This window comes from Hylobates moloch, unplaced genomic scaffold, assembly GCF_009828535.3.
Source record: "Hylobates moloch isolate HMO894 unplaced genomic scaffold, HMol_V3 SCAFFOLD_2, whole genome shotgun sequence".
Classification (NCBI taxonomy): Eukaryota; Metazoa; Chordata; class Mammalia; order Primates; family Hylobatidae; genus Hylobates; species Hylobates moloch.
This window is the reverse complement of record NW_026652277.1, coordinates 103,271,290-103,290,475: the sequence shown is the minus strand read 5'-3', so window position 1 is coordinate 103,290,475 and position 19,186 is coordinate 103,271,290. Positions and strand designations below refer to the sequence as shown.

The 19,186-nt window shown below is 36.0% G+C and overlaps 1 protein-coding gene across 5 annotated transcripts in view; it reads left to right on the top strand.

The window, feature by feature from the left end:
* SNX14 (sorting nexin 14) overlaps positions 1–14,949 on the top strand; it is an 87,203-nt gene extending 72,254 nt beyond the window's left edge. For all 5 annotated transcript variants that reach the window (XM_032154601.2, XM_032154581.2, XM_032154590.2 and 2 more), the window contains 7 exons: positions 71–190; positions 5,654–5,777; positions 6,054–6,218; positions 6,394–6,489; positions 12,684–12,775; positions 13,457–13,513; positions 14,740–14,949. In XM_032154601.2, the coding sequence (XP_032010492.1) occupies positions 71–190; positions 5,654–5,777; positions 6,054–6,218; positions 6,394–6,489; positions 12,684–12,775; positions 13,457–13,513; positions 14,740–14,778 (693 nt within the window). In that variant the 3' untranslated portion in view covers positions 14,779–14,949. The remainder of the gene's footprint in view (positions 1–70; positions 191–5,653; positions 5,778–6,053; positions 6,219–6,393; positions 6,490–12,683; positions 12,776–13,456; positions 13,514–14,739) is intronic.
* Positions 14,950–19,186: the final 4,237 nt, after the last annotated feature.

The window sequence follows — 19,186 nt, the reverse complement described above, 5'->3', positions numbered from 1 at the left end:
AAAATTTGCTTGATTATGTCCTAAAAATTACCTTTATTTTTTATTTTCTTACAATAATCTATCACCACAGAAAGGTCAGCATTTGGAACCTTTTATCATGAATTTCATTAATTCTTGTGAATCTCCAAAGCCTAAACCAAGTAGACCAGAACTGACCATTCTCAGCCCTACTTCAGAAAACAACAAGAAGGTACTGCACATTGCATTAAATAACTATTAAGTTTTAAGTTGGCCTACTTGAGATGACTTTTTCATTATCGGGAGAATGAATATTTTGTTAAAGAAGTGGATTGAGCTATACATTTCCTTTATATGGAAATCAGTTGAACAGTATACAGAGGGTATTGTGTGTAATTACTTGGTTCTTTGCTTTAATGTGGTAAATGTTTCTCTGGATACTATATTTGCAAACTTATGCCACTTCCGTATTTGGGGATTTTTAAAAGTGGTTTTCTTAGGTTATATGTCACCAACTTTCAATAATAAGAAATTAATTGCTATACTGTGTTGATGTTTATTGGATGGCATTACCTAATTTTCATGGCTTATAAAGTATTTTATCCATTCATTAAACAAACATTTTATTACAGCCTGTGATTGAGTGCTAGGCACTGGGAATATAAAGATACAGTCCTTGTCCTCAAGAAGCTGTTTAGTGCCAAGGTGTAGTGCCCAGCATGGGGAGCTATGGGAGCTCAGAGGACCTCTAATCTTTATTTTTGTTAATACTCTGAATAGTATCTTTAATATTATTAATATTTTCATTTTATAACTTTATTGTATATATAGATAGAAATATTTTTATTTAGTAATCTTGCTAGACTTAACATTAGTTTTAGTAATATCTGGTAATTCTTTTATATTGACACAATTGTCGTAAATGATTGCAGTTTTGTTTTATTCCTTACTAGGACTGCTATATACAAAGGAAACTGTTTAATTATTTCACCATCGAATAGTATAGTGTAGCTCTTTTTGTATTAATAGATAACCTTTATAAGATTAAGGAAGTTGCCGGCCACTGTGGCTCACACCTGTAATCCCAGCACTTTGGGAGGCGAAGGTGGATGGATCACTTGAGGTCAGGAGTTCAAGACCAGCCTGGCCACCACGGTGAAACCCTGCCTCTACTGAAAATACAAAAATTAGCCAGGCGTGGTGGTGGGTGCCTGTAATCCTAGCTACTCGGGAGGCTGAGGCAGGAGAGTCGCTTGAACCTGGGAGGTGGAGGTTGCAGTGAGCCAAGATCGCGCCACTGCACTTCAGCCTGGGGGACAGAGCAAGACTCTGTCTCAAAAAAAAAAAAAAAAAGATTAAGGAAGTTTACATTCATGTTCATGGGTAGAAATAGCCTATAATTTTTCTTTCTCATTCTGTCCTTGTTAGGTTTTGGTATCAAAGTTTTATTAGCATTTTTTATTTTTGGTAGACTTTTTATAAATATTTGATAGAGTTGATAAAGTCATCTAGGCCTCCAGTTTTGTTTGTAGGAAGATTTTTTATAACCAATTTAATTTCTTTAACAATTATAAAATTCTTCAGGTTTATTACTTCATGATTCAGTTTCAATAGGTTATATTTTTTGACAAATTTTGTACTTTATCTAAATTTGTAAGGTATAGGTCTGAAGTCCCCAAAATTTTGTCTTTTCATTGTTCCTGACATCTGTAGCCATGTCTCTTTATTCTCGACATTGTTTACGTCTTCTCTTTTTCTTTTTTTTTTTTTAATTTGATCAATCTTGAAAAGATTCTGTCTATTTTATCTTTTGGCTTTGTTGAGCTTTTCTGTCAGACTTTTAAAATTACCTTTATTTCTGTTATTTTGAAAAATTCTTTGTATTTCTTTGGGCTTTTGTTTGTATTATAGTTTTAACTTCTTGTGGTGGAACTAATGCTTAACTTAGCCTTTCTTTTCTAATATAAGCATTAAAATGTACACATTTTTCTTTAAATCTGTTTTAACACTGGCTTGTAAATTTCAGGATGTGGTATTTTTGTTATTCAGTTCAGAATTTTTTATTATGATTCCCTCTTTGACCTATGGGTTATTTATAATTTTTTTTTTTAAGTTTACAAACATTCTTGAATTTTCAGATTGTTCCTTTATTGTTGTTATTGATCCTAGTTTAATTACACTGTGGTCAAAGAATACATTCCATGTGATGTAAGTTTTCCATTTCCAAGAACAGCTACCTCATGCTTTCTGACTTGACTAAGAGCTTGTCATTTTTTCCAAGTTTTACTGCAGACTCCTGCCATTTTTCCAGCCTCCACCTACCCCTAGCTTCCAAAGCTAATACCATGTATTTTATGTTTATGTTATGGCAACACCCTACTTTTAGGTACAAATCACTTAAACATTGTTATGTTACAAACCACTCCAAAAGTGAATGGTTTAAAACGACTCTCTTATTTGCTTATGATTCTGTGGGTCAGCAATTTGGACTTGGCTTAGCCATATTGTACTTATGGTCTCACTAGGGCTGCAGTCTTAGAGCTTCTTGAATTGGAATATGGCCAAAGGTGGCCTCATTCACTTGTCTGACTGTGTATGTTTCCTCTTGGCTGGGCCATGTGTCTTCAGCAAGCAATTCTGGGCTCTCATGGTACCAGCATTCGTAAGAGGGCTTACCCCAACACACAACTTTCCAGGACTGTGTTGAACATTTTGCTTAACATTTGTCCCAAAGCAAGTCATGTAGCCAAGCCCAGAGTTGATGTGGGAGGGAACGGTACAAGAGTGTGGCTGTAGAGAAGCATGATCACTGGGGGCTGCTACTTTAACAGTCTACTTCAGTTTACCAGTTTTGAAAAATTCTCAGCCATTGTTCTTTGGATATTGCCTTCTCTCTATTCCCTCTCTTACCTCCTTCTGGAATACAGATTTAGTTATCATTCTGTTTTCCATATCTCTTAAGCCTTCCTCCATATTTTCTGTCTTCATTTTCGCTACTTTTTAGTGGTATATGTTTACTTTTTCTGATCCTGTCTTCCAGCTCTGCCTCTTCAGTGTTGTCTGGTCTTCTGCATAAACATATCTAAACTTAAAAAAAATTGTTACTGTGTATTTTATTTTTAGAATTTGTTTGATATTCCCCCCAGGTCTACTATCATTTTAAATAATGGTTTACTATTAGCTGCAGATGTTTTCTGGCAAAACAGATTTATTGCATTATAAAACCCTGGTTGGTACTTAAGATTCTTGAATAGTAAATGCACACACAGGTCAGGAAGAGCAGGAGAAGATAGCCTGTCTAGTGCTCTGAAGAATATAGTGGCTGAAAACTTGGCTTACGTTATTTTGTTTGTGGTTTGTCAATATTAATGCACATTTTGCTTTCCTTGATCCTTACGTTTATCTTTATTGAACACGAAAATTCCATGAAACATCATTATAAAATAAAAATGTTAAAATGTTCAAGAGGAGAAATTGAGATATGGGCCCTAACTCCTCTCCTCTGCTCAGGCATCTTAAGTGTCTCTCAGAGTAAGTCTTCAGCCCTCCTCAGTAATAGCTCTGTCTCCTAAGAAACAGACATAGTGTAGTTCATCAGTCTTAGTAATATTTGTCTTCTCCCTCAGGATTATTGAGATTGATATTCCAAACTGCTTGAAAAGATGTGAGAGATTCTTATGAAATTCTTTTCTTGGTGGCCTTCGCTATGTATGCATACTTTTGTGAATGATGAAATATGAAAGACCTAATGGGTATGATTTCAGAGGATTAACCAGGCTAAACATAGAGAAAGAAGAAATATACTGATGTGTGAATTTTAGTACATAGGGAATATGTTTGCAAAATAATTTATGAAAGTTTGGTCAAACTGGATATTTACTTTCCTGGTGACTAATAAATGGGCCCAACCTTTTGGGAAATAAATTGATACTGTGTAACAAAATAAATCAGGTGTTTATGCTCTTTGACCTCCTGACCTGAATGCTAGGAATTTGTCAGGGAGAAAAATAAGAGAAGAGCTTATAACATGTAAAGGTGTTTATTAAAATATTATTTACATAAGTGAAAAATTGGAAACAACATGAAATTCTAAAATTGTAGGAATGATTATTTTAAGGAACATCTATTCAAGGAATGTTTTGCAGCAGATGAAATTGTGCTTATGAATACTATAAAGCAACATAAAGATATTTGATACGGTGCTAAATGAAAAAGTAGGATGTGATATTTTTTGAACCTCATGATTTGTGGCTATGTACATAGAGACTACAAGTTAATATACAAAAGTTTAATAGTAATGCTATTAGGTGGTTGAGTTTTAATATAAAAGTTTAAATGCCCCTTTGCTCTGTGTCACTTTATTTAGCCTTAGTGATTATTGTCAACAGATGTAATAAACTATATATCTCTTTATTATTCCAACTTTTATTTTATATTTCTGTTTAAAAATAATGCAAACTATGCTGAAAATACAGAGGGAAAACAAAATTGAGTTGTTTTTCCCCTGTTTTCCAGACTTACTATATAATATCACTGTTTTTTAGTGAAAGAAAAAAATTAAACTGAAAATTTAAAAGAGTAGAGGGAATAGTATATCAGAAGGAAGAGCCCTTTTCCTATTTTTTGGGTTGGGGAAAAATGTTTTAAGTTTATGCCTCTGCGTTAATAATATCTGACGTAAGAGCCAATAGAATATATGGTCTTTGTTCTCAGGATACTTTTCTAGGAGGCTTTTAAAAAATTCATCTTCAGGTAAAACTGAATATACTTTCCTCCACAGTCTCCTTCTCTTCCCTCTCTCCTCCCCTCCCCTCTTTCTCCCTTTTCAGAGTCTCACCCTGTCACCCAGGCTGGAGTGCAGTGGTGCAATCTCTGGCTCACTGCAGCCATTAATTCTTAATATCTTGTTTTAGTCTTCCCCCCTCCCCCCCACATTGATTAGGCCTTTGTGGGCTTTGAATATTGTCCAAATAAATTTCACCTAAAGCTGGATTTTTACCTCTACTTACAGTGATTTATAATCTTTAAATCATGTTAGTGTTTTTTTTTTGTTTTTTTTGGCAGTCTTGCTCTGTCACCCAGGCTGGAGTGCAGTGGCACAATTTTGGCTCACTGTTACCTCTGCCTCCCAGGTTCAAACTATTCTCCTGCCTCAGCCTCCCGAATAGCTGGGACTACAGGCATGCATCACTACACCTGGCTAACTTTTTTGTATTTTTAGTAGAGGTGGGGTTTCACCATGTTGGCCAGGCCGATCTCAAACTTGCGACCTCAGGTGATCTGCCTGCCTCCGTCTTCTAAAGTGCTGAGATGACAGGCGTGAGCCACTGCGCCTGGCCTAAATCATGTTAGTTTTAAAGTTAGCTATCAATAATATATTTGTACATCTTTTTATGTTACTTTGCTTTTGTGGTATATAAAAACAAAGGAGGGGTCTTTTATGGATAATGAGTTATCTACTGTAACTAAAATGAATATTTTAGTTTTTATGTAATATTTTTGGGGAACATGTATTTTTTATTGCAATTTGGGGTATAAATGGGGAATTTTAGAAGTATATATTAACCTATCTAATATTCTGTTTTGATTGGAAAAAGTTTAAATGCCTTTGCTGTGTGTCACTTCGTCCTTATTGATTATCGTCAGCAGATGAAATAAACTATATAGCTCTTTATTATTCCAACTTTTATTTTAGCTTTTCAATGATCTGTTTAAAAATAATGCAAACCGTGCTGAAAATACAGAGAGAAAGCAAAATCAGAATTATTTTATGGAGGTGATGACTGTAGACGGAGTCTATGATTACCTGATGTATGTAGGTAAGATCTAAGTGGTTTATTTTAAGACTTGTTTTTCATTCATCTTACTTCTTCTGTGATGCAAATAATGATCTTGAGTATTGCCCCATCGTAACTGTTTTTTTAATTGAAGATACCTTTTATAATAATTCAATACAATTGGCCTTGATCATATTGAAGTTGCTAGTGTTCACAAATAAAATATCGACCATGGTCATTTGTGTTTTCTACATTGGCAAATTTCAAAAATACCAATTTATCTGGAACAATGAGATATCCCATTTGATCCTTTCTCAGGACGGGTAGTTTTCCAGGTTCCTGACTGGCTTCATCATCTCTTAATGGGAACTCGAATCCTCTTTAAAAACACCCTGGAAATGTATACTGATTACTATCTTCAGTGTAAACTAGAACAGCTATTTCAGGAGCACCGTTTGGTCTCACTCATAACACTTCTCAGAGGTTTGTATTTTCTAATGTGTTTGTTTCATATTTTGTGTACTGTATGATTTTAATTGAATCTAAAAGAGGAAGAAATCTTGTTTTGCTTTGGTTTATTAGTATTTCTACTATGAGGAAATCCTTTGTGTATAAATAGATGAAAATTCCAGAAATATTTCTTTTTACTCTTTTTTAGATGCTATATTCTGTGAAAACACTGAACCTCGCTCTCTCCAAGATAAGCAAAAAGGAGCAAAACAGACTTTTGAAGAAATGATGAATTACATTCCAGGTGTAATATTTAAGAAGTAACTTAATTCATATAGATTAGCAGTCTGTTGAGGTCACAATGTATAGTAATTATTGAAGCTAATTTTTACTGTGAGTTTTCATTTTACAAATAGTTGCAAAGATCAGTTAAAATTAACACACTAGTTAAATAATTCTTTTAGATCTTAGCACTAAGACTAAGATATTAGGACTTTAAGGCAAGGCTGTTTCTACTCACATAATAGCCAGATTCATTCAAAAATAACTTATAGTCAGACTGGTCACAGTGACATGTGGGACAATTGAAGGCCTGTGTCCACGACACCATAAGAATAGCTCACTAGTGTGTATGATAAAAAATCAGAATTCATTCATTCCAAATTTATGGAGCATCTTCCATATTCCAGGCACTATGCAAAATGCAAGGGATATAAAAAAATGTACTTGAGTAGGTCAGTCTAGCAGGAAGGCAGGCATACAGACAAAGCATACGTGTGATAATAGAGGCATTTTCAAGTTACAGAGATTCACAAAGGAGGAAGATGGTCACCTCTTCTGTAAAGTTGGTAGGTTTGGGCCACTAAGGAAATGAATGGTAGTAACCTCTTACTGTGATGGGAAATAACAAGGAAGAAATGTCAAAGGGTCAAAGCAGATGATTCTTAGTTTAGAACATTTTGAATGAGAAGTGCCTATAAATTACTCAGGAGGAAGTGTCTGTTAAACACGTGGACATCGAGGTTCAAAAGTTGGAGAAAAGGTGGTATAGGATAGATTAGCAGAGATATGGGAGCCATGTGTGAATAGATACTAAAGCATAGGGAGAAAGTATGGAGTAGGAAGAGAAAAGGGTGACTTCCAGTTTCTGGTCTGGCACATAAGAACCTGGCCATCATCACTCCATCCTAGTAACAAGCAAAAAGCTGAATGAACTAAAAAAAACTAAACAACTCTTAGATTCACCAGAGAGTGAGGTCATATGGCAAGCCACTGCCCCCCAGATTAGAGAGAATCATAGCTAGGTGCAGCAGAAACCCGTGAACTCAAAACCCCTGGAGAAGCCAGTGCTGAGCTAGGGAAACCTAAACTGTAACTGACAAATTGCTACAGCCTTTTAAATCTCTTTTTAAGAGATTAAAAACTCCAGGGGAACCAAGTCATGGGGTTACCCATCCACATTTTTTTTTTTTTTTTTTCGAGGCGGAGTCCCGCTGTGTCGCCAAGGCTGGAGTGAAGTGGCACGATCTCGGCTCACTGCAACCTCCGCTTCCTGGGTTCAAGCAAGTCTCCTGTCTCAGCCTCCCGAGTAGCTGGGACTACAGTCCTGCGACACCACGCCTGGCTAATTTTTGTATTTTTATTAGAGATGAGGTTTCACCTTGTTGGTCAGGCTGGTCTCGAACTCCTGACCTCAGGTGATCCACCCACCTCGGCCTTCAAAAGTGCTGGGGTTACAGGCGTGAGCCACCATGCCCCAGCCCATCCACACTTTTTTTGTTTTACTTCCAGGGCCTTGACCAAGATCCCACAGTGAATATTGGAGAAAAATCCCCATGTGCTTCGGCAGGGGGGCCAGAAGGGAACCATTCTGAAATACATCAGTTAGGGCATTCTGTTCTTGACAAGTCCCTACCCTCAGGAGAAACTAACCAGAGCCTGACTGACCGGATGGAAGGGAAAGAACCAACTCTAGCCAGCCCTGGCCTTCCACATGGAAGAAGGGAAATACCCAACTCCAATCCACTCTAGCCATCTTGTCCTATGCAAGGGGGTCAGAGGGGCTTGAGAAGCATGTGTGAAGTTCACAGTTCAGTGGTACAAGCTCACTAAAAGATTTATTGAGACCCCCTCCTAGGACTATAGAACCCTTCCTCTCCCTCCATATTTTATCGCCACATTACTAAAGGCCTGTTTGCAGCAGTTCCTCTTAACTTGTGCGTCATGTCCAGCTATCAAGAAAAAAATTACAAGACATATTAAAGGCAAGAAAAAAGTTTGACAAAAAAGAGCAAGTATCAGAACCAGAGTCAGATATGGCAGGGATGTTAGAATTATACACCAAGTGGGATTTATCCCAGGTATTCAAGGTTGGTTCAGCATTCATTCAAAAGTCAATTAAGGTAGTCCATCACATCAGCAGGCTAAAGAAAAATCATGAACATAACAGTAGATGCAGAAAAAGCATTTGACAAAATCTAACACCCACTTATGATCTCAGCAAACTAGGAAGAGAGGGGAACATCCTCAGCTTGATAAAGAATATCTACAAAAACACCTATAGCTCGATGAAAAACTTAAAAGATATCCCACTAAGATGAGGAACAAGGCATGCTCTCACTACTGCTTTCAGCATTGTACTGGAAGTCCTAGTTAGTGCAGTGAGACAAGAAAAGGAAATAAAGAGCATACTGATTGGGAAGAAAGAAATAAAACTGTCTTTGTTCACAGATGATATGATTGTCTATGTAGAATATCCAAAAATTGACAAAAACACTCCTGGAAATAATAAGCAATTTTAGCAGGGTTGTAGGATATAAGGTTAATACACAAAATTCAATTACTTTTCCTGTATATCATCAATGAGCAAGTGGTATTTGAAATTAACAAAAATACCGTTTGCATTGGCACCCCCAAAAGTGAAATACTTGGGTAGTAATCTAACAAAACATGCACAAGATTTATATGAGAAAAACTGTAAAACTTTAATTAAAGAAATCAAAGAACTAAATAAATGGAGAGAGATTTTATGTTTGTGGATAGGAATACTCTGTTTTCAAGATGTCCGTTCTTCTGAACTTCATCTAGATTCAATGCAGTCCCAATCCAAATCCCAGTAAGTTGTTTTGTGGGTACTGACAAACATTTTAAAGTTTATATGGAGAGGCAAAAAGACCCAGAATAGCTAACTCAATATTGATTGAGAACAACAAAGTCACAGGATTGACACTACTTTTCTTCAAGGCATACTATAAAGCTACAGTAATCAAGAAAGTGTGATATTAGCAAAAGAACAGACAAATGGATGGATGGAACTGAATAGAGAGCCCAGATATAGACCCACATAAATAATGTTAACTCATCTTTAACAAAGCTGCAAAGGCAATACAATGAAGAAAGGATAGTCTTTTCAACAGATGCTGCTGGAACAACTGGACATCCACCTGCCAAAAAAAAAGAAAAAAATCTAAACACAGACCTTACACCCTTCACAAAAACTAAACTCAAAATCAATTATAGACTGGGCATGGTGGCTCACACCTGTAATCCCAGCACTTTGGGAGGCTGTGGTGTGCGGATCACCTGAGGTCAGGAGTTCCAGACCAGCCTGGCCCAAGATGGTGAAGCCCCATCTCTACTAAAACTACAAAAATTAGACAGGCATGGTGGCAGGCACCTGTAATCCTAGCCATTCGGGAAGCTGAGGCAGGAGAATTGCTTGAACTTGGGAGGCAGAAGTTGTAGTGCGCTGAGATAGCGCCATTGCACTCCAGCCTGGGTGACAGCGTAACTCCGTCTCAAAAACCAAAAAGAAATCCATTTTAGACCTAACTGTAAAAAGCAAAACAGTAAAACTTAGAGGATAACATGGGAGAAAATGTAGATGACCTTCTGTTTGGCGATGACTTCTTAGTTGCAACACCAAAGGCATGAACCATGGAAGAAATAATTGATAAGCTTTACTTCATTAAAATTAAAAATTTTGCTTTGTGAAAGACACTATAAAGAAAGAAAAGAGAAGCCACAGACTGGGAGAAAATATTTGCAAAAGACAGATAAAGGACTGTTAACAAAAATGTACAAAGAAATCCTGAAACTTAACAATAAGAACACAAACAACCTGATTTTAAAATTGGCCAAATATCTTGACATGTCACCAAAGAAGATTACACATAAGCATATGAAAAGATGTTCTACATCATATGTCATCAAGAAATGCACATTTAAAACAGTGAGATACCACCACACACCTGTTGGAATGGCCCAGATCCAGAACACCGCCACCACCATTTGCTGGTGAACATGTGGAATTCTCATTCATTGCTGGTGGGCATGCAAAATGGTACAGCCACTTTGGAAGACAGGTGAGCAGTTTCTTACAAAACTAAGCACACTCTTACCATGAGATCTGGCAATTACGTTTGTTGATATTTACCCAAAGCAGTTGAAAACATGTCCACCCAGAAACCTGCACATGAATGTTTATAGCAACTTCAGAATTGCCAAAACTTGGAAACAACCAAGGTGTTCATTATTTAGGTGAATGGATAAATAAACTCATACTTCTAGACAATGGGATATTATTCAGTGCTATAAAGAAATGAGCTGTCACATCATGAAAAGTCATGGAGGAGCCTGAAATTCATCTTACTAAGAGAAAGAAGTCAATCTGAAAAGATTGCATGCTGTATAATTTCAACTATCTGATGTTTTGGAAAAGGCAAAACTAAGAAGACAGTGGATTGGAGGAGAGGGAGGGATGAATAGGCAAAGCACAGAGGATTTTTTGGGGCAATGAAACTACTCTATAATGATGGTTACATATCATTATCTATTTGTCCAAACCCACAGAATGTACAACACCAAGAACGAACTCCAATGTAAATTATGGACTCTGGGTAATAATGATGTACCAATGTGTGTTCATCAGTTGTAACAAATGTACACTCTTGTTGGGGATGTTGATAGTGGGGGAGACGAAACAGGGAACATATGCGAAATCTCTTCCTTCTGCTCAGTTTCATTGTGAACACAAAACTACTTTAAAAAATAAAGTCTATTTTAAAAAGAGAAGAGGTCTTAGGACAGAACCTTAGAGAATTCTTAATATTGAGGAACTAGCCTTAGAATAATTCTGCCGTTCCTTGTGAAAGTAATTAACTTAAATATCTGCTCTGAATATAAAAGTGAACATAAGCTGTTTTTGAGTAAATTTTCTGTAGGCAAATGATGAAATAATTTTTTTTAGCTGTTTTCTGATATAATGACCCTTAGCATTCATACTTTCAACAGTCTCAGCTTTGATACTCAGAAACAACATGGAGAGCCAGAGATTTGCTGAAGCACAAATTCAAACCACATTCACTTTAAGACTCCCATTTGGGAGAGTAACTTAGCTTTTGAATAAGCTTACCATTCCTTTCTGTTATCCTCTGCTCCTCATTTCTTACTTAGTGACACCTGAAGGATCTGAAAGAATTATGTATATTTGTTCATTAGTTTCATGCATATTAATTGGGGAATTCCATGTAGTATTGGTGAGTTTGAGGATTAACAAAGATTTGTATTGGGCCACATATCTTGAAAATACCAAGGATGTACTGTGCCTATTGTAAATTAAATTTGGCCTTGTCTCCTAGCATTCGAATTTTTTATGACTAACACTAGGAGTTTAGTTATGATAGGGGAAAAGGGATAAATATTTGAGTATCTCGTTTATATAAGAATAACTTTTTTCTGCTTGGGGAGAACATTCATTGGAGATCTTAATAAGGATTGACTTTTCTTGGTAATAGGATTGATATCAGTGGTGCATGACATCTATGCAGCCAGACACAAATCTGAACTTGTTGGACCCTAAATAAGTGTTTAAATATTTGTTAATGTTTCCCAAAATGATTGGTTTGTAAGATGGTTAATAGTAATTTATGCAAAAGTCCAGAAATTAGGTGTTCTTATTCACTGAGAAAAGTCTGCCTTAAAAATTAAACTTTTTTTTCTGATATTAAGAGCACTATGAAAATATATAGAATAAAAAGTAGAAGCTATCTTCTGCCCACTGTGTAGAAGTCGGCTTATCCTACATTGAGTGTTGATCCTTAGATTTTTCCTTGCATTTCTGTACATGTATGTACAGATGTGCAATCATCATTTTAGGGTTTAATTTGTTTTGTTTTCCCTTAGTGGGGTAATACAATAAGTATTATTTTCCAACTAGCAGATTTTTTTTTTTTTTTTACCGCAGCATTTCTCAGAGTTTGCATTATGCCTTATGCATTGTGCATCTCCAAAAGTGGGATACATGATACTGCATTTGTCAACTTGACCATAGAAACCTCTTGTCCAGGAGCCTCTTATAGAAACACTGGTTTGGGGAGTACTGATTTGCAGTTTTTGCCTAATATCTGGGAAACAGGGTGGTGATTTTGCTTTATGATCCAGTTAATGGTGAGTCACTTTATAATATAAAATTATTTCACATTTGGCCTTTTTGTTTAGATCTGTTAGTCAAGTGTATTGGTGAAGAAACCAAGTATGAAAGCATCAGACTTCTGTTTGATGGCTTACAGCAGCCAGTACTCAACAAGCAGGTAAAGCTCATTAAAGCTGGTAAACTCATGTTGGCTAGGTTTGGTGAATGACATAGTAGTAAGGTGTCTGGTAACTCGTTAGCTGTATAAATGACACTATACTAAACCAAGGCAATGTAATTTTAAACATTCAGATAGAAAAAAAGTTTTATTTGAGTTATTCTTTTTGTTTCAGTTTTTTCTTAATAAGATGAATTATTTTGATTTAAAATTAATATACAGTAATTGTAGAAAGTTTGGAATAGAAAATTCATGAAATACAGTAAAAAATTAAAAATGGATAATTCCATTATTCAAGTGATATAGAATAACCAGTTAACATTTTTGTGTTTATGGTTTATGTAAACTATATATAAGCTTTATATATTCTGTTGAGATCTCAATACAGTTGTGCTTTTGTGTTCTTGTTTTTCTAAAAATTAAAATATTTAACATAAAAATGAATTAATGAGGCATAATGAAGGGTCCTCCTGCAAACACATGTGTACTTATTACCTATTTTGAGAATAGAACATTATTGATACTACTGAGGCTACTTTTGTGCTTGTTTTATATTATCAGTCCCATTCCTTGCCTTCCCACTTAGAGGTAACCACCATCTTTAATTTTGTCTTTATCTTTTTTATGGTTTTTGTGTTTAGTGCCTTAATATTTACTATTATTATTTTTTTGGTGCTTTAGCTGACTTATGTTTTATTGGACATTGTGATACAGGAACTGTTTCCAGAGCTCAATAAGGTAACTGAAAAGCAGTAATTTTATTCATTATTTTCTTAATGATATGCTGACATTTATTTTAATTAGGGACATAAATGTAAGAAAACCCTTGTCTGTGTTCCCTGTGGTTCTTTAAAAAATTAACCTCAGCAAATTGCCTTTTGTATTTTCTTTATTAAACATGCCCAAACAATTCTGGGGGACAGCTATTGAATAGCTTCTGCTTTGACTTCATCCCTTTTTAATTACAAGTAGATAGGGACCCTATATAGTCTTTCCAGGGGAAGAAGTGAGTGTAAGTCCTACCACTAGAATAGGCCAAGCTCAGTGTTATCATCTGCACCACTGTATGCTATGTAAGTCAGAAACTAGAGTATTTTTGAAGCAAGTTTTATATAAACCCAAGCACAAAATGAACTAAAATTAGAGCATGGTCATGTTATTATTGTGTTGAATCTTGAGGATTTTGAGTTTTGAGCAAAGGTTTAAATCATTATTTTCTGTCTTATTTTTTGACTAATCCTTTTGATTGGATGAAACAACTATTGTTCAGTGCTGTGGTATTGCAATGAAGTGTGACTTTTGTAGAGTAGAGGAAACCAGATTTGGGCCATTTACCTATTATAAACTTTCAAGTTGGCTGGGCACGGTGGCTCACGTCTGTAATCCCAGCATTTTGGGAGGCCGAGGTGGGGGGATCACAAGGTCAGGGGATCAAGACTATCCTAGCTAACATGGTGAAACCCCGTCTCTACTAAAAATACAAAAAATTAGTTGGGCGTGGTGGCAGGTGCCTGTAATCCCACCTACTCGGGAGGCTGACACAGGAGAATCGCTTGAACCTGGGAGGTGGAGGTTGCAGTGAGCCGAGATCGTGCCATTAAGACTCCAGCCTCGGTGACAGAGTGAGACTCCATCTCAAAAGAAAAAAAAAAACTTTCACGTTATTGTGATATTAAGTGCATATTAAAACAGAGTGGCAGTTACAGACTTTATATCTTTAATTTTCATGGGAATCAACAACAGGAAACCTTTAGCTCTGTTTGAGACTTCATAAGGTCTGTCATTAAATGTTGCCTTTTTTCTCGTGTCTAGATATTACTTGCTCCATATGCCAGCCAATTTATTTTGGTTTACAATATATGTATGTCTTAGGTTAGAATTTTAATACACTAGAGCTGTTAGGCAATTTACAAATGAACCTGTGTCATCTTGTCTTCTATTAAATGGATTTATTTTTACTTTAGGTACAAAAGGAAGTTACCTCTGTGACATCTTGGATGTAAACACTTGGATTTGGTATAGAATAACCCATTGAAATTTCTGCTGTGCTAGGGTGGTAGAAATTTACTTTTTTGGGTATATTCTTATATATATTATGTACATTGCTGTCTGAAATTTTAATTATTTTTGTTTTTAATAAAGACTAACACAAACTTAATAATGATTAAAAGTGATTGAGTCTCATAGTCTTTCATTTGCTAGCTGTGATCCAAATTTTATTAGAACATACGTCACTTGTTATTGCCATTTTTAAAAGAGAAAATTCATAATGATGTTGGGGCAAACAGATAAGACTGATAAACTTCGTATTGTATAGCTTTGAAAATAATTATGCCTAGTATGGAGAAACAGGAATAAGATCTGATTTTCTTATTTAGAGTTAATATATTTTAGTAGATTGGTTTTCTTTTTTTTATTTTGTACATAGTTAACTGTGTATCTATAAATAAAACATCCTATATGAGTTTTTAATAATAAGGGATTTCTCCTTACTCTTCCTGGGTGTCTGACAGGTTGTAGCCCTGTGCGGTTTGAAAACTGAATACTTATAGATACTCTTGATTGTGTGATTGCCTCTAAGTTTCACTGAATTGTCTGTAACTATCAGTATATTCCCAAAGCTCATATAAACAATTGAGGCAAGTAGATTTTTGGTTTATGTTGTCTGTTATCTCTTCAAAAGAAAAATGTGGAATTACTTATACTTCTTGAAAGTTAAAAGATTATTTTTAAAGAATCAGTGTTTCAAAATTTTTGCAATTCCTTACCATGTCGTGCAGTTATCCTTGAAACAAGTTTGTCAAGATTGAGCATTTTGCATTAGGTTATTGGCTGTAGTGTTGATTCAGAGTATTTATTGAGCTTCATCCATGTATTAGACACTAAGCTGGGTAATGTGAGAACACTGAATATAATTTAGAAAACTAATAAATTTAATTATACCATTCATTAATTTTTCTCAAGATTTCAAAAAATGATTGTTAGGTGTTACAAATTTTTGAAAAGGTTTTCTTAGCAGTTCTATTATATTTTTAAATACTCGAAAGTTCTAGGATATGTATGAGTTTCCATGAATCAGTGGTTTAATACCAGGCCTTAATAAACAGTTACTGATTTCTCAGGGGCAGGTGGGAAATTGATCAAACTATTCACATTTAAATCCATAGCATTTTGAATATTATTATTTAAAATGTTATAGGTAAACTGGAAAAATAAAATATTTTACAGCCTTTTTTATGTCATCCTTACCTACTTTTCTTTAAATTGTGATATTCTCTTTATTAAGAAAAAATTTGTGGGTGTATCATGTCTACTCAAGTTGCCATAACAAAACACTCGACACTGGGTGGCTTACACCACAGAAATGTGCTTCTCACAGTTACGGAGGCTGGGAAGTCTAAGATCAAGGTGCCAGCAAATTAGGTTCCATACTGAGGCCTGTTCTCTTGGCTTGTAGGCGGCTGGCTTCTCGACATGTGCTCACATGACCTCTCGTGCACATGTGGAGAGGTAAAAATAAATCTCATTCTTTCTTCCTCTTCTTAAAAGGCCACCAATCCTGTTGAATTACGGTCTGACTCTTCGGTCTTCATTTAACCTAAATTATCTCCGAAAGGCTGTATCTTCAAATATAGTCATATTGGGATTTATGGTTTCAGCATATGAATTTTAGGATATAGTTCAATCCATAACAATAGGTGAGCTCCATTTAAAGAAGATGTTATGTATAAAAGACTGAATGAAGAAACAAATGAGTCTGTACATGTAAAATTAATAAATCATATTATGAAAGGGGAAAGGAACTAAAATACAATCCCTATTTAATTTGCCAGGCATTTTATATACATCATCACAGCAACTCTGAGGTGGCGTTTCTTCTATTTTATAGGTGAGGATATGGGGGCTTGAAAGAGTGATAAAATTAGAATTTGAACTTAATATCTCTAGTCTGCATGTTCTTATCATTGTTGCACCATGAAAGGAACTTGTTTTCAGATGTAGTCACTCTCTGGATCCCTTTAAAAAGTATCCTCTCTGGTTTATTTCAAAAATTTACTTTGCACATTCCTTTCTATTCATTTTTGTGTGTGTCCTCTAGTGTATGAGCTTCATGAAGAACACATTTTTAAATGTGTTTACATAAACAGAGCTGTCAGTTTTTCTGGTTAGGGGAGATACAATGCAGTGAAATATATGTGAAAACACTTTGAAATTTATAAAGAACATTGTAAGATTGTGTTAAAAGTATTAAGTGTTTTTTTCTTCAACTTTTAAGTCCCAGGGTACATGTGCAGGATGTGTGGGTTTGTTACATAGGTAAACGTGTGCCATGGTGGTTTGCAGCACAGATGAACCCATCACCTAGGTATTAAGCCCAGCATCCATTAACTATTCTTCCTGATGCTCTCCCTCCCCCTGCCACCTCCTAGCCCCCCGCCACAGGCCCCAGTGTGTGTTTTCCCTGCCATGTGTCCATGTGTTTTCCTTGTTCAGCTCCCACTTGTGAGAACATGCAGTATTTGGTTTTCTCTTCCTGCATTAGTTTGCTGCGGGTAATAGTTGCGTATTAGAAGATCCTGTGAAATGATTGAAAGCATTTAAATTACCATGTATTGACTTCCTAAAAAATGTTATATTTTTACAATAGAAGTATAAACAGAAGTCTAATTTGCCCACTGTTGTTCTTAGCAGACTGTATAATGACATATGTACCAGCTATAATTTCAGATACAATCAACATGAGAATAAAAAATGACTGACTGAATGAAGAAACAAATGAGTATGTCTTCTTAGTCCACTGTACAATAGTACTCCTTTATTCTTCCTGATGCTTTCCCTTCCCCTGCAGTTTTGCTTTCCAAGGTTTCAGTTACCCAAGGTCAATCAAGGTCTGAAAATAGGTGAGTACAGTGTAATACATTTTGAAAGACCACACTCACATAACTTTTTGTTGTAGTATGTCATTGTAATCGTTCTATTTTGTTAATCTCTTACTGTGCCTAATTTTACGTGAAATTTTATAGGTATGTATAGGAAAAAACAGTATAGTCATACGCTTCATAATGATGTTTTAGTCAATGATGGATTGCATATATGACAGTGGCCCCCTAAGATTGTAATGGAGCTGAAAAATTCTTGTCGCTTGGTGATGTAGCCAGCTTAATGTCATAGAACAACATTTGTGGTGATGCTAGTGCAAACTAAACCTACCGTATTTCTAGTCACATAAAATTGATAATAAACCACTATGTTACTGGCTTATATATTTACTGTACTTTTTAGCATTACTTTAGGGTGTACTCCTTCTACTTATAAAAAAAGAGTTGACTATAAAACAGCTTGAGGTAGGTTTTTCAGGAAGAATTCCAGAAGAAAGCATTGTTATCTTAAGAGAGGACAGCCCCATGCATGTTACTGCCCCTGAATACCTTCAGTGGCATAAGATGTGGAGGTGGAAGACGGTGATGTTGATGATCCTGTCCCTTTGTAGGCTTACGCTAGTGTGTATGTGTCTTAGTTTTTTGTTTTTTAAACTTTTATGAGACGGGGTCTCACTTTGTTATCCAGGCTAGAGTGCAGAGGCGTGATTGCAGCTCACTGCAGCCTCAAACTCCTGGGCTCAAGGGATCCTCCTGCCTCAGCCTCCCAAGTTGGTGGATTCGCAGGTGTGAGGCTGAGGTGGGAGGATCCCTTGAGCCCAGGAGTTTGAGACCAGCCTGGGAAACATAGTGACACCCTTTCTCTGCAAAAAAAAAGAGGAAAATTAGTCAGACATGGTGGCACATCACTGTAGTCCCAGCTACTCATGAGGCTGAGCTGAGAGGATTACTTGAGCCTGGGAGGTCGAGGCTTCAGTGAGCAGTGATTGTGCCATTGCACTCTACCTTGGGCAACAGAGTGAGACCCTCTCTCTAAAGAAATTAATTAAAGAAAAATAAATTTAAAAATAGAAAAAAAGCTTATAGTATAAAATATAGTAAAAGAAAATACTTTTGTACAGCTGTACAATATGTTTGTGTTTCAGGCTAGGTATTATTACAAAAGCATCAAAAAGTTAATGCTACTGTCACTCATTTGCATGTTGTGGGCTTTCCTGAATAGGATGGGGATGGGTAGAATTTTAAGCAGTGACCAGATAATCAAGGGACCAGCAGCCTGCATTATCAGTGCTGTAGTTCTAGAGAACAGCAGTTACTGAAGTTACATTACTAGTTTGTTCATTATCACTTTTATTTTCCGGTAGTAGATGGGATATTTTTCACAAAGAGATAGTTTTACCTAGAGATAGATTTTTCTTTTTCTTTTTTTTTTTTCTTTTGAGACAGTCTCACTCTGTTGCCCAGGCTGGAGTGCAGTGGCGTGGTCTCGGCTCACTGCAACCTCCACCTCCCGGGTTCAAGCGATTCTCCT